The sequence below is a fragment of the Macrosteles quadrilineatus genome, unplaced genomic scaffold (assembly GCF_028750875.1).
Source record: "Macrosteles quadrilineatus isolate MER2022 unplaced genomic scaffold, UCM_ALF_1.0 Scaffold_4__1_contigs__length_99947679, whole genome shotgun sequence".
Taxonomy (NCBI): domain Eukaryota; kingdom Metazoa; phylum Arthropoda; class Insecta; order Hemiptera; family Cicadellidae; genus Macrosteles; species Macrosteles quadrilineatus.
In genome coordinates, this window is record NW_026542597.1 from 69,139,971 (window position 1) to 69,156,727 (window position 16,757).

Sequence of the window (16,757 nt, forward strand, 5' to 3'; positions counted from 1 at the left end):
CTAGAGCTTCGAACCCAGATGTTTCCACCAATATTAACTTCCTTTTCCTTAGCCTGACGTCATAGCTGCCCGCTTGATCGTCGTTGATGCATCAGCTGCAGTCTGCTGGAGCTCGAGCTGTCAGAGATGCTATTGTAGACTAATAAACAAACATTCGAACAAATGTAATCTATATAAATAAAATTACAGTTTTGTCTGTACATTGCTTAGAACCAATGTATAGACTGGGACGGGTGGCGTCGTCCTGTAATCCAGCTACTAGGAGGTCACGAATTGTGGATAATTATAGGGATGCACTGTGGATGCGATGCTACCTGGTGTGGATTAACGTCCGCACTAGTGAGTACTACGACTATCCGCAGTACTATCCTAAATAATTAGACCAATTCGTTAATTACGAGGAAAAAATGTGGTTCGGATTCCACAATAAACTGTAGGTCCCTTAGTTGCCATTAGCTGTATGGGCTATTAATTAACAGCTGTGTCTAAGGAACATGTCGGCCTTAGTCACTAACAAGACTACAAGATCGCGCCACTCATCCTACACTCATCCTTCACTCATATTTGGGTTAAAATACGCACATAGTGGCGTCCCCATCTTAAATAATTGATAATTGATAATTGAACCATGCAGTTTTTGGTTATTTTTACGTTTTATAGCCTAAGAAAGCCGAAACGAGTCTTATCTCAATTTCTGTCTGTATATCTGTTTGTCTGTCCATTCTGTGACTTCGTCTGTAACGCCAAAATGTCATTTTACGCGGCCTACTCCTTGAAAACTAGAGTACAGATCAAGATTCCAATTATTTTTCTGTATTCACTGGATTGGCGAGAGTGTCTTTGGCTATTAAAATATGGCCTAACTACTTTTAAAAAAATATAACAAACCATCAAAAACCCAATTTTGTTCGATTTTTGTCAAATTTTCTCCCAATGTTTAGGCCTACTATTACATTTTATGAAATAACGATCAGCTGTTTGGATTAGTTCTCATTTCTAGCTGTCACTGATATGTTTACATTAAATACTGTTTACAAATACCGCAACCATTTCCGATCAAGTTTTGTTAGCTCATCCAAACCAAGTTAGATTAAAACCGTTGTGCCTTACTTAACCGGTTTAATTAATCGCAAGTGCAACGATTGTTCTTGAGTTTTTATAACCGGGGAAAATACTGAGAATCAGTGTTGTGAATCAGTGCTGGGAAACTTACATTTTTTTAATCATCGTCACCAATAGTTTACAAAAAAGGTTTCCACTCATTGACGGCGCTTCAAAGACAGTTGTGTAAAGTGCAAAGTAAAAAATCAACTGCAGTGGGTGATCGTGGATGTTGCTGTGATCTTGGAAGATCTTTCTAATTTCACTGTGATCGTAACATATGTTTAACTTACAGATGTAACTAAAATCGCAACTCGCTTTTTCCAATGTGTCACTTTCGGTTTCTACTTACTTACATTTCGACAACGACATCGGTACTTTTTCTACTTAGGAAGTAAAACTACAAACGTTTAAAACCCCAGATTTGTGCGTTTTTTGTCACATTTCCTCCGAATGTTTGCTAGATATGTGTACCGATTATAGTTTAGAGATTACGTAATCTTTTAAAAAAGAAACCTTTGTTTGGATAAAGGTGGTTTCTTCAAACTGTCATTAATATGTTAACATTAAAAAATGCTTATAAATAAATGGGAAATAACTATAATTTTCGAAAACTTAAAAAAATTAAAACCAAGGGAGATTAATAGCTTCAGTACTGCACCAAATCAAGTGAAAGTTTTTTTGAGGAAACCATAGTGAGTTTTTAAAGCTTTACGTTGTTAACGTTACATGTTTTGTGGCCTGTGTATTTATTTATTTATATATTTTCCAACGGATTAACACCTATAATACAGTTTGATTAGAAGGACAGTTTGAATTGGTCGTAATCGTAAGTACTATAGTTCTTTTCTTAAATGTAAAAGTTGGTTTTTGGTACTGCTACTTTTCCTTAGAACTGGTGGTAGCAGCAAGAATCATTTTTACGTACAAACACATCACTATTTACAACTATTTATAGTTATCGTTAGTGCTGTACCTTATTTCTTATTAAATTTAATTGATGTCTTACTGTATAACTTTATTGCATTTTCTGTCTGGACTCCAAAATGTTACTTTATGCTATGAAAATGATAATACATTAGTTAACGATTTATTTAGCAAACCATCATGAATTTTTAAAGCTTGGCGTTGTTAACGTATAAATGTTTTGTGGGCTGTGTATTTATTTAATTACTTTTACATTTGACAACGGATTTACACCAATTTTACAGTTTGATTGGCCTAAAAAACGATTATTATAAAATTTGATGACACTATCAAAACTTTCAAATAATTGTAATTTGCTTTGGTTAAAGCGTAGTAAATCCCCTAATTCATTTCTGTATTTGTGTGTGTAAGCCTGTTGGTAACGCATTAATGTCCTTATTTCTCAGTGTTTCGTGAAAAAAGAGCACCTTTGTTAATGCAAATTTCAACCCGAATAAAGTGCGCAGTAGTGAAGTTGAGGTAGTATTTTTACTACTTTTAACCAGTGTGAAAAGTAACTTTCAATTACAGGCCTCCGTAAGGGCTATGACTCATAGATCTATAAAGCAGTTCCTTTTATCATTAGATATAAAATATGGACTAACACGATCGGTTGACACTTAATTGCGAAGCATTCGTTTTGGCTTTGAAACTGTCAGATATTGTGTTTGCGAAGGTTTATTATGTATTCCTATACAGTAATAGTTTTGCCAGCATATCTGGAAAAATGCACACTAAATATGCAAACCAACTCCTGTTCTGAATATAAGGTTTCAACTTACTACAAGATTCCAACAGCTAGTAAATAAATATGTTTTAATTATTTAGTTTGTTGTGTTATATTTACATGTTTATTCCTTTGTTTGTGAAACAAAATAGTAATGTAAATTTATATCGTGTTGCTGAAATATGTACAATGGATAACCTAACCTAGCCTAGATAGGCCTACGGGAAGTGGGTAAGCTAACCTAGATACATACGGTAAGTGGGTAGACATATTTTTAGATACCACTATTTACAAAATAAACTATTAGAAACATTATTACATCAATAATTTAATGAACATTAAGCAATATATAAATTTTGAAAGTGTGAAATAGGCCTACTTTTATTACAATTAATCTATCAAACTCTGCCTAAACCTAACCTAGCCTAGGCATAACATAGCCTATTAACAAAAAATGAATGAGTTGAATTGAAACATTACAGTTTAGTTTCACAATAATGCTCGTACTATCTTATTTGAAAGATTTGAGTTTCTCATTAGTTTAATAATCCTAACAATAGTTGGGATTTATAACGAAAGACATTACATAAATCAATATGTTATGAATATACATTATAAATATAAAAAGTAAACAATTCTAGAAAACACAGTTAGAGACGAATTAAACTTTGGTGGAACTTTATAAAATACCCCCGCAGTGGTAGAATATCAGAAAGAGATATTCTGAAAGAACTTATGTTACATTTATTGTGTGACTGTTTTATAATTTATTTTTTATATTGTTTAGGTGCAGTGTTAGAACATTATGGCTATGGTAGATATGTTATACTATATGAAACCGTAAATTTAAAGAACCTAATTTTATCAAACTGTGTCCTCTCCCATTGGAAACGCAAAGCTTGAGTATAACTGCAATAAGCATTTTTTACTTACATGCCAACCCCGTACGATGGACTGGTGCTCTGCTAGTAGGAAATAAATGTGATATTTTTAAGGAGGCATTTTAGTGTAAATCCATTCAGGCAAATGGAAACTCACTTAGTCTGCAGGTTTGCTGTGGCGGGGGTATAATTTTTGTACTCAATGTTTACTTTACTTTTTAACAGAGATCAAATCAATAGAAGTAAATGTAGTGGGGTGGGTTAGCTAAAGATTATACCAAAATATTTCACATCTGGCAACCAATGCACCCCTTTGGATTCAGATAGTACATGAGTAGGTAATAAATATCATAGAACCAACCTTTTTAGTTGCAACAGCTGACTAAATTCTTTAATTCCATTAGAATATGAGTACTCATAAGGTTAACATGAGAAAATCCAGAGCCACTGGGTGGAGCCCGAAAGGATTATTTGAGATAAGAATATGTCTATATGTTAATCGAGAATGTTAGCTATCATCATGCCAAATTTCAGCCCAATCCGTCCAGTAATTAATGCGCGATTCATTTATTTACAGACGGAAAACTCCATTTTCATATACATACAATGATGGCATGACGTTACATTCAGACTTACATAATACATGTCATACATAACATGAAGATGACCTGACTAAAAACCCTAATAAATAAGAATGTATCAAAAATATATCAATATATAACAATAAATAACAACAATAATTTACAATCAACATGGGAACAACAAATTTGGTAATTAGCTAACAAAGATAAAGAATCAATAGCAAGTAACAGTAAAATAAATCACATAAACAACAACTACAATGATAAAGAAACAAAAAAAGCAAGTAACAGTATAATGATCTCAACAGCAGCTAAGCGTAGAAACTCTTCAGCCCTTTCTAAAAGTTAAAGACTTCATTGGACATGGAGAAAAGTCCAGGTGGTAACGTGAAGTTGTGCAGGAAACTTTCTTTTTAAGGAAATAATTAGAGAGTGAGGCCCTGGGGCCCTTTAAAGTTTCGTATTTATCCATAAGTTTAACATGGAAAACAAAATTTGTTATGGAACTCCAGCTGTTGTCAGAAATTAAGAGTGAAATATTTATTGATGGTATCCATGGTAACAAAGAATAAACCCACAAAATTTAAAAATGTAAACAAGCAGAACTAACTGTCAAATTAATTTTGATTTCACAATTCCACACAGCTGGTTCAAACATATTAAATACTGCATGATTATTAGAACAGGAACGGTAGGGATCATAAACATTAATCAAATATGTCACTCGCCCGAATCATTTTTGTCTATGCCCGAATGTTAACATTTAACATTGATTAAATGGAACTGTCAAACTATATGTTAATTTCATTAGTATGGAATTCTTTCAACATCATTTGTTGATCGAGTTAGTTTCAATATTTTTGAACTGCTGTAATAATATTTTACAGGAAATAATTGTTAGATAAATTCATGGTATAAGTAATAATTCAGATTCTTCAATCTTTGCTGTTATTAAAATTGTGTATTCGCAGCAAACCTTCAGACTAAGCGAATTTCCATTTACCTGGCTTAATTAATACAAAGATTAATTATTCCCTTAAAATGGTCATTTTTTTCCTATCTAAATAATATTAAGTCAATTTTAATATGAGTACTTAGGTTTGCTGCTACAGGGAAGGTAGGTGTGTTTTTGTTGAAATGTTGATAACTAAGTATGATTGTTATTGGTTTGCAAATCCTGTAATACTTTACAATTGCTCGAATTCGAGCAACATGTACACTAGTAGGTTACCTGTTTTCTGTCAAAACGATCAGTTTAGTAGTATGATGACTACAGCTGTTTCATGCTTTTCAAAAATAGCACATCTTCAGGTCCAGAATGTCTTGCTAATCCCTCATGTAGAGTTCGTCAAAAATATAAACAAAAAAATAAACGGGACACACATACAGATATGACACACACGAAAATACATTTACCTAACCCGCCATGTTAAACTTCCCTATCCCAAGCGTGATGTATACAACTTCCTTACTTCTCGAGTGATGTAAAGTTGAAAAAAACTCACTCGGTGATGTAATGAACCCCATTTAAATAACATTGAGTGTATAACTTAAAAAATATACCTCTATGGAGCCAACGACGTTCAACGCTAGAAATCAGCTGTGTGTTTGAATTTTATTGTTATGCTTTGAAGAATAATTTTCCTAACCTAGCTTTTGTTTGTAAATGAACGTTACTGTTAGAAGATGAGTGAAATTGATAATGAAGTATATTGCTCGTAACCTCCTGAATATTGTCGGGTCAGGTAAAATCTTGTACGTTACACGTTACGCATGAGCGTGTTTACATCACTTCGGTGAATTATGCAACTCGCATTCGCTCGTTGCACAACATTCACCTGCGTGATGTAAAAACGCTCTTACTACACTTGTAATGTAAATAGCTATTAATAAACTGGTCGACCAGACGCTGATTCACGAGACACGGCGCCGGTGGAAGGTAAGTTGCAAGACATTCTGGACCTGAAGATGTGATATTTTTGAAAAGCATGAAACAGCTGTAGTCATCATACTACTAAACTGATCGTTTTGACAGAAAACAGGTAATTTAAACCTATATTAGTTTATTCAGACGATCTAGAGGCCATTCCATCATGAAATAAATTATTTATGGTAAATGGTGAGGTTCTCAACGCTTAAAGCTGAAATACCGGATGTAGATTGGCTTTTAATCATTATAATTGTCTGAGGGAATAAAAAGTAGGTGTATGGTAACGAAAACATAATAAAACACGATACAAGTAACATATAAACACAATAAATGAACAGTTAGAAGCGTATAGTCTGTACAGTAGTTGTCAGAGGGATTCAAACGTAGGTGTCTGGTAACAAAAACATATAAAACACGATACAAGTAACATATAAACACAATAAATGAACAGTTAGAAGCGTATAGTCTGTAGAAGCGTAAATAAACCCCTGTTGCAGCAATCTAAGTACTCGTTAAACTAAAGCTATTTAAATAGGGAATAAATGTGATATTTTTATGGAAACATTTTAACGTAAATTCATTCAGGCAAATGGAAATTCGCTTAGTCTGTAGGTTTGCTGTGTTGGGAGAATTTACTTTTTTAATCGATCATAGTATTACCTTAGCTTTCTCATTATGCTTGCCATATCTTACTGATTTATTTACAAGACTGGATGATTACTTATCACTTTACAGGAAAGTAAAGTTAATACCTGGAAGGTAGCGTCGGGTGACTCGACAAACCACAGTCAAGGAAAGTTCGAAACCTATGTAAAGGACACTCTCTCCCAACTCATCGCAACTGCATTCAACAACTGTCCCGGTGGTGTCAATACCGACACAAACGTGGCAATTTTGAATTGACCTGTTATAAACCACAGATCTTAGATGAAAGTGAAGTTATTAAAATTCGCTAACGATTTTTTTTAATAAGTGCCTGCCACGAACCGCCTTAGAACTAGTTTTTCATAATTAATTCATTGTACCGTACTCAGAAAACAAAACAAAAGTAAAAAAAAAATATCTGTAAACTTTGTCATTTTTTTGAATCTATTGGTCCTCGCCGACAAGTTTTGTAAACTTGGCGAGGCCATGCTTGTAACATCCTTAATAAATATATTTGAATTTGAATTTGAATTTTGAATTTATTCAGTGTTTATTTACACCTCTACTCATAACTACTTGTGATCTTTACTGATTGCCTGATTTTTGTGTTTGAGCCATAAAAAGAAATTCCAACATTTTTTTGGATGCTCGGTGTTTCAGTTTACCTACACATTGATGCTCCTACTTTCTTATTTGAAAGGTATCAGCTTCTCGTTAGATCAATAAGAAAAGTTGGAATCCATGAAGAAAGGTACATAAATCAATTATCACTGAAGATTGTTGATGTATTATCAATGAAAAGTAAAAAAATCTAGAAAAATATGTTTATTTATAACAAGGTTTACTATGTCGGCTCAATGCTCTTGTAGTTCTGACACCATGTAAGATAGTATAAAATACTAATAAATGCTTCAAGTAAAGAATGTGATTTATCTACTAGCGGAATACCCGTGCTTCGCTACGGAAACTTTAAAAATTGGTTGACATTTTTAATCAATTAATTAGTGTTTAGTTGCCAGATTATCATAAACTCAATCACATTAAATAAACAATAAATTATTTTAATTTTTATATTTCCTTTTAGATTAAAACTACAGTTAAAAGTTTGTTCGTTATCCATAATATTTTTGATAATTTACAGAATTTCTTTGTATACAACATTTATACATGAATATGCAACGTAAAATTGTCCATGATAATAACAGTCCTCTCTTAAGCATAGTCCTGCATCCTGTAATCACTATGGCCTCAATTACATCTTTGTGAAGAGATTTAATTTGGCTAACAATTGGGAGAAACGGTCTCTTTTTGTGGCTCTAGAACGCCGAAGTGCCCGCTATACAGGGATTGTGTAAATCTGAGTCTTTTGTAAATCCGTCACTGTTGTGGGATAAGATTGAGAAGTAGTCCCAGTTCCTCACAACATGCTCAACAATTGCTTTGCGCACAGTTAGTGTGTGTAAGGTGAATTATGAATAAGAGTGAAGTAAATAAACACACACCATCTCCTCTGATGTGAGCGATTGGGTGGAACGAACTCGCCATTAACATTTAAAACCTCAGTGTCCATAATATGAAACGGTTTAAACAACTACAAAAATATTAACAGAACTATATCATAAGTTCTTAAAAATTAAAATGCAATGAACAACTAGGTATAAGCGCGTCACACAACTTTGGTGGCCATATTGATTACGTCATAAACACCCATAGAGTGCCAGAAAAAATTGTGTCCCGGACTTTTTAGACTCGCCTACTCATGTACTATCTGAATCCAAAGGGGCGCATTGGTTGCCAGATGTGAAGTTTTTTTCAGCTACCACACTAATATATTTTTAAGTCAATTACCCTTTAAAATAATACAAAATAAGACAAAATAAGACAATAATACAAAATATTCGGGATGAAAAAAACAGGACAGAAACGTAAACCATTCAATGTTGACTATACAAACAGTTTTATTGTATTAACAGTATAAATTTGTCAAGAGTTATTTACGAATCAGGTCACCTAACTCTAAAATACTAATGAAAATACAATAACTTATTTATTTACACTATTTACAATCTATCTAATACGAGTATTAAACATTGACAACCTTTGCATGAGCATTTGTTTCAATACTGAAGGTGTTATGGATAGGTCAAAATTACATAAAATATATACATGATAGCTGTCGTATAAAGTAAAATATTTTTATCGGTTTTCAAAGTTAATAGCGTTTGTTGAATACTATACTATGTACAAATCAAAATTTTAACTTAAAGTGATATTTTACAGCTTTGCGATAAACTATTTTTGGTTGGAAACCTGTTGTATTTTCCTTTCAAAAACATGTATCTATATTCTTATTTTCATTATTATTACTTCAAAGACAATAGAGTCAGCTAGGTGTGTGTTTAGAGCCAAAATAAACACAGAGTATGTGAAGCTTTGTAGCCGACTATTATCAGCTGATTCGTTAGCCAGGACCATTTATTTTAGCCCAATGATCAAGGACAGCTGGGTCTAGTTCAAAACCATCAAAAAGCTAATGACTTTTCTCAGGATCGAACTGTCGGTTTGGTCGTCAGGCGTGCACTATGACCACTCAGCGATCCAGCTATGTTTATAAATTGAACTACACAGAGCCTATGATTAGGTAGGAAGTAAGTTATTTATATAAAGGGGCAAGAAATTTTACTAAAAACTAAACTTTTAATTGGGATGAAGACATGGAAATGATTGACTTTGTATTTTAAGTTGAAAATAATTGACTTTGTTTAAAGTTTATTTTTTTAAGAGGTTGGCGGCATCTTTTACCTTGCATTTGCGTCTCCACATGGGTCACTAAGGCCTGTGCATGGGAAGTATCCAGCAGAGCAAGGGGTAAGCGGTACGGGACAAGGGTGAACTTTACTGATAAAAAGTACCATGGTAGCATTTAGCAGAATCAGCTACCTACTGAGCCACCGACCCAAAAAAAACTTTTTGTTATACATATACTGATAAAATATCATAAAATGATATTATATAATAAAAAAACTAGTTGACAAAAGTTGTTACAAGAAAAGAATTACTATAACTACTATACAAGTATTAAACACAACTAACAAACAAGAATTCAGTTCTCATTACATTTCAAACAGTACAGTTTTGGCATACAAGTAAACCCTAAACTTTAGATTGTAGTAACAAATAACTAAGGATGCTTACCATTCTAAAATATGTACAAAATGTAAAAGGCTGTTGGGAAATGAGAAGTTAAAGTCTTATTTTGAAGTTTGGTAATTACATTTAGTAAAAATTTGTAGTACCAAATACAAACTGTAGTTAGTGATTTTATGAAAAGTCCAGGAGGTTGATTGAGGAGGTATTTTCTGTGGGATTAGAACTCAGATAGTTTACCTAAGAAAATTTGAGCCCAGGTACTTACAGATACACAAAAAAGGTGATGCAACTCTCTGAAATTTATCTCTACAATATATATTCTCTTCACACTATATTTCTCTTCAATTTTCGCTGAAAAGTACCACACTAAAAAAAAAAAACTGCTTAATGTCAAGTGACCTGGACTTTAATCAAGTAAGCAATCTGATCTCTATAAATTTCACAAAAATCTTATTTTAATGTAGTTCTCAACATAACTGCTTCTTTTTCTAAACTAAAACTGTTTTTTATGAAGGGTATTTCACTATGAGCATGTCAAAAATACTAAATATCAGTAATAGTAGTTATGACACATTTTTGTAAAACATGATAATACCATACATTGAGAAACCTTTAAGAAAATTTCCTTTTAATTAATTGAGTGAAGACTTTCAAAATCCCTGTCTCAGTTGTTTATGTCAATCATCTTATTTTGTTATTGATATAATGAGTAACTATACATTTTCACAAAAAGGCCAATTCATTTAGATTTGGCAGACAATTAAACATTTCACAAACTTCAAGAAAAATTCCACGAAATTCCTTTTCATTCCATGACGTAAGCTTTTTATCACAAAGTAGCTCACTGTAAGGTTGAGCAAAGTCTTCTTGAGTAATATTTTGGCATCACTGCTACTTCAACTTCACGTAGAGTTGGCACTACTGGTTTGGTTTTTGTAGGAAGAGAAGAAGGCAAGAGCTTTCATCAGCTGATAGCTTTTGGATATGGGAATGTTGCTATCGTAGAGTTTCCGGGAGGACTTGCAGTCCACGTAAAACCACCAGTTGCACTTAAGAATGGTTTGATCAAACAACGTTGATTCAGGACAGAGGAAACTCTTCATGACTAGACCGTCGTCGGTAAACGCGCACACGTGGAATACCTGGAAAATCAGAGAAATAGTCAGTAAAAATCATAGTTTTGGTGTGATGATTTAAAAAAAGAAGGTGTAGTGAAATTTAACTGGTTATGTGGTTGTGAAAGTGATAATCTAAAATTTAATGCTATGCCTAAAAGTCTAAAACACTGAATATATTTGTTTCTTTGTTCTTTACAGAATTTTTAGTCTCTGATCCCTTGTACACTAACATAAGGTAGAAATATCTGTCAAATATTCCTATTTTTTGGTTGGGTGACTAATGGTTTCAAACCTAAAGGTTAGTCTACATCCCAAATAATAACTATTGAACTAGAGTCACGGAGATTTTGTAATGAATAAGTGGTAGTCTGCTGACAACACTTAAGCGTCCTTATCAGTGTTAAGTTAAACTTATGTTAAAATTTGACGCGTCTGTGTTTGTGACAACTCTTCAGAAACCTGCAGTGACGAAAAGGATTATTTTGAACCTTTTTTGTAAAACCATTTGGAATGTTTATACCGGTACATTCTTTTTCGTTTGATTGGCTATAGAATACATGCAAACACTACATAAACAATGACGATCCCAGATGATTATTGTAGCTGCTTCAAAATCCTTGTATATAATACGTTAAGGTAATTTCTACGAAACCCTACTCCTCCGTTAATAATGGACGGATTTTTACAAACAACGTGTCAAAATTAAGTATTTTTTGTGTATATGCCCCCTTTCACCAATTCCTGCAATAAAAGTCCTCGGGCTTTGCCCCAAAGGCTATCAAAATCCCAATGTTTTCCTTAAGAAGAAAATATTTTGTTTACTTAAACAGATGAATAATTTGTATTAATTACTGTTGTTTATAGTAAACACACATGATACAAACAAGAGCTTGTTTTCAGAGTGACTTCGTTTTCAGTTTCGATAACTGGAGTGGAATGATTGATTACATTTTCTTTGAGTTTACTCTTTTAAGTAATCAGAAATTGTGACTGTTTTTGTTTTTAAATATAACGCCTGTAATACTTTGTAATTGCTCGATTTCCAGCAACAGGCCCACTAGTAAATTTATAATGCTAGTATCATGTTGAAAAGCATTAAGATTGTAGTAGATTTATAAAAGTTTTCCTTCAAAGCATTTCCCTCTTTTGATCCCATCTCTTTCATGTTCATCATTGTCAAATACAATCATTTTTACCATGCAACCAAGGTCCTCGTCTGCGTAGAGGCCAGGGAAGTGTTTTTGATCTCCACAGCTGAACGACGTGTCTGGAAGTTCTACTTTGGAGGTGAAGTTGTCATCGTAGTTCTTGTCATAAGCGACTGGGTAGTACTCTTTGGGTGCATTCATCACTTTGCTGTGACCTGCTAGGGAGTACCTGTAAAACACTCAAAATTTGTCATTTGTTTTCTTAAATAAGTTGTAAAGTAAACAACTTAAGTGTTCTTAAAATTACAGTATATAGACAAATATTATGGTGGAAGTTTTCCTTCCACCATGGACAAACATTGTCTTTTAATCGACAAAAATCAAGTATAAAAATTCTATAGAAGACTAGCTGACCCGGCGAACTTCGTATCGCCTAAGTTATAGGTTCCCACTAAGACAGACCGATGGAAAGAAAGTACCGTTACGTTTAATTTTCAAGATGATCTCGTTCGCATCGCTCAATCACGGCCTGGTTGAAGTTCGTTCGCTACGCTCACTCACCTTTGGGTTGGAGCTCGTTCGCTACGCTCACTCACCTTTAGGTTGGAGCTCGTTCGCTGCGCTCACTTGCCTTCAGGTTAGCTCGTTCGCTACGCTAGCTCGCCTCCAGGTTGAAGTTCGTTCGCTACGCTCACTCACCTTTTGGTTGCAAATTAGCTGTTGTCATAAATGTAAAAGAAATAATAGTGCTGCACCCTGTTGGTAATCCTTGTAACTTTAATGCTATTGAACATCATAGAACAGAACCAACTTGTTTAATTGAAACAGCTGTTAAGATTCATTAATTCCATTTCTCATAAGGTTAACATGGGAAACTCCAGGGCCACTGGGGCGGAGCCCTTTTAAGAATTTCGAAACGGGAAATAGTTTACGTCCGATTCGCATACCTACAGAATTTACACACCAAATTTCATAACGATCGGTGAAGTCGTTCCGGAGGAGTTTGCAGACAAACACTGTGACACGAGAATTTTATATATTAGAATGTAGGTACTGAAAAGGAAGAGCAAGAAATATGTGTAAACAGATGTATAGGTTAAGTGGTCAAGGGAGAACAAGCAATTAGTCTACAACTGTTTTATATGTAATGTGTGTTCGTGAAAGAACAAAACAAAAGTGGATAATGTCGATACAGTAAGCCTCCCTATAGAAACACGCAAATGTAAAATGCCTGTTAAATTGCAATCAGTCTGTCAAAGCTATAGTAGCGCCACGCAGAACTTGAACCCCTAAAAATTAGTTCTAGTTCATATTTTTACATTCCCGAATTAAAATATTTATGTTTTGCACAGCTACCTAGGTTATATTTTTTATAGCAAAGCTGAGACAGCCCTGATCACAGGGGGTCTTATCAAATTATTTGTAACTTCCTTGAGATCAATATTTTTCATGTCTTAAGATGTTTTTGAAAGCAAAAGTATGAAAGCTGTGAGGCCTACGTTTTGTATTTTACAAACCTTGGTTTAACCGTGGACGGCTTAGTTGGTGGAGGAGGAGTGGTTGTGGTTGTTGTTGTAGTTGTTGTGGTAGTTGTCGTGGTGGTGGACAACTTCATTTGATCCTCCTATAACAAAATTATTCGGTGCTGTACTAATTTTTTACTTAGCTCAAAATATAATCATAGTAATCCTAGTTATATATTACCCTAACTGCCTGTTATCATGTTTCTGCATTGAACTAAATACATCGAATTACTGTTGTGGCACGGACAAGCCATATAGTGAAAAGATGTGTGATTGTACAGTCCACGACAGTTTCACTAAACGCATCGTGTTTGCTGTTCACTATTTAGAAATAAAGTACCAGTACCTATGAAAATATATCAGTCATGTCCATTTTAGAACTGTTTCAAGAGGTGTGTTTGTAGCCTAAATTTTCCATTGACAGCTTTAGGATACATTGATCACACATTTCTAACATCATTTTTCAAACAGCAATGTGGCACAACCAAGGGTTTGACAACCTTCATAATTTGCATGTCTGATCCCTAGGAGTATTTTGATGGATACTCAAATAGTTAACAGTTTATAATAGAACTACTGTAGTTGCTCTGCCCGTGCTTTGCTACGGGGTGAGGACTGAGGATGCAGAAAAGAATAATTTTGTTTTACTTTAAGATACTATAATATACTATAAGGAACAGTTAGACACACTTACCAGGAAACATATAGGCAAAGGCTCAACCGTACCTATTGATTATTTAAATGAATATCTCTTAATGTATTACAGTACCATCATTTTATATAGTGTATATCATTTTAAATATATGCAAAAGTATAACTCATTGACCACATGGCACCAAGAAACAATTCTCCTTGTAAACAAATGAAATTAAATAGCAGAACAGCATTTCTGACAACAGCTGGGGTTTCATAACAATGTTTGTTTCTCATGTTAATCTTATGGAGAAATACGAAATTTCTAAGGGCCCCCAGGCCTCACTCTCTGATTATTTCCCTAAAAACAAAGTTTCCTGCACATTCGCGCATTCATTCGCCTATTGGGTCTGATGATGATTGGAGTGTCCAATCGAAATCGATCACCACTTGCCATCTTTTGTATATTTACCGTCTTGTGAGTAACAGTATAAGCGTAAATATATGTTTTAAGTGTTATAAGACATATCTTTATTTACTTTCCGTAAATTTAATAACACGTACAATGCTGATCAAGAAGTTATTGAGTAATTGTCACAAAAAATCTGCTTGCGTATTAAATAAGATTATCAAAAAAAGATAGATTTTCTTTTGGATACTAAAAATACTAGCAAACACTGATAGTAATGCACTAAAACCAAAGACACACTCGGCTCAATCCTTTACAAGTCATAATATAATTTAACTCACTTTCCATTTTCCAATTACTATTTGAAATAAGCAAATTTACAAAATTTCTAACCATTGTTTACACAAAACAACAATTAATTGTAAGTTAAAATTATGTATTGTCCAACCTTAAACCTGATGGCAGCGGCCAATGTTTCCACGCTGATGTTCGATGCCTGTGCCAGAGAGGAGATGGAGTGACCCATCAACATAGGGTTGGGTGCGTGGATGTCCATGTCTGCGGGAGCCCTGGGGGTGTAGACGACAGCTGGTGCAGGGGCTGGGGTAGTAGATCTCGGCTGGAACGGAGCAGGAGCAGCCGTACCTCCTCGTACTGTCAAAGTGTTATCCGGAATAGCTTTGCTGGGAGCTATGTGGTTGGACACCGAATTGACTGATGGCATTTCTGGGACAACCACCTGAAATATGTGGTTGATAAGTAGCATTGATTTTAGGAGCTCAAAAGAGACTTAAAGTTGTTCTATAATTAAAATATATTCTATAATATCTAGAGCTTCTTCAACTGAGGGTTAGGTTTGATTTTTGTGGGATTTCAATGCTATTCACCTTATTATTTTGCATCTTTACTCAGGAGTGCTCAGATGGCAGCACAGCATACTTGCGCCACTGGGATTTTTGGGGTAGAATTTGTTTACATATTACATATTGCCACTGATAATTTATACATTTTTAGCTATCGTTCACACCAGTGAGGTGTGGGTTGTGTCAGATCATCGATCTGAAATGACCAGGAAGGCTGGCTCTTTTACATTAGCGCCCGGATCTGGGCGTTTCCCAGGCTGAAATGTTGTGATATTAGCGAATTTCCGTATAGGTAGCCATAAATGATTTTTACTCATACACTCTATGAACACTTAGAACACAGTTTTGGCTACTCATAACTGACATTAGTTTATCCCAACGTAAAATGTATTCGCAGTCAATTTCACCGTGATCGCGGGATACGGTGATGTTTTCGCAACTGTAGAGGATAGTCAAAATATTAGTAATTGCACGCCTGAAATTGAGGAGGGATGGGTATTTCTGACAGGTGAGCATAAAATTCATATAGAGAAAATTGTTGTTGAGAAAAGTGCGTTCAATGTCCAGTTAGCATAGAGGGCAAAGAATATTATCTCTTATTTGGAGAAAAGGTTTCCAATTCCAACACATAGGCATATGCTTCATTCTTCTTTTATAATAACAGAAACCAATAAGTAACCATTCACTAAGAGATTGTTTTATTTGACTGTATTAGTTTTAGAGTTCGTAAAATAACTATAAATAAATTGGAAACATCAATGCATATCTATCTATATATATAAAAGGCAAAGCCCTCACTGACTGACTGACTGACTGACTCACTCACTCATCACTAATTCTCCCACTTCCCATTTACCTAGGAGGCTGAAATTTGGTACACTGATTCTTTAGGCATTAAATAGGAAAACTAAGTGGTTTTTATTCTGATCGGACTCTCGGGCTCCGCCCCAGTGGCTCTGGAGTTTCCCATGTTAACCTAATGAGTACTCATTTTTAAATGGAATAAATGAATCTTAACAGCTGTTTCAATTAAACAAGTTGATTCTGTTCTATGATGTTCAATAGCATTAAAGTTACAAGGA

General features: G+C 34.3%; 1 protein-coding gene across 2 annotated transcripts in view; it reads right to left on the reverse strand.

Annotated features, from left to right (window-relative positions):
- Window positions 1-10,483: 10,483 nt before the first annotated feature.
- LOC128992495 (uncharacterized) overlaps window positions 10,484-16,757 on the reverse strand; it is a 69,652-nt gene continuing 63,378 nt past the window's right edge. For both annotated transcript variants that reach the window (XM_054416087.1, XM_054416088.1), the window contains 4 exons: window positions 15,261-15,551; window positions 13,765-13,871; window positions 12,296-12,476; window positions 10,484-11,123 (listed from right to left, as the gene is read on the reverse strand). In XM_054416087.1, the coding sequence (XP_054272062.1) occupies window positions 10,884-11,123; window positions 12,296-12,476; window positions 13,765-13,871; window positions 15,261-15,551 (819 nt within the window). In that variant the 3' untranslated portion in view covers window positions 10,484-10,883. The remainder of the gene's footprint in view (window positions 11,124-12,295; window positions 12,477-13,764; window positions 13,872-15,260; window positions 15,552-16,757) is intronic.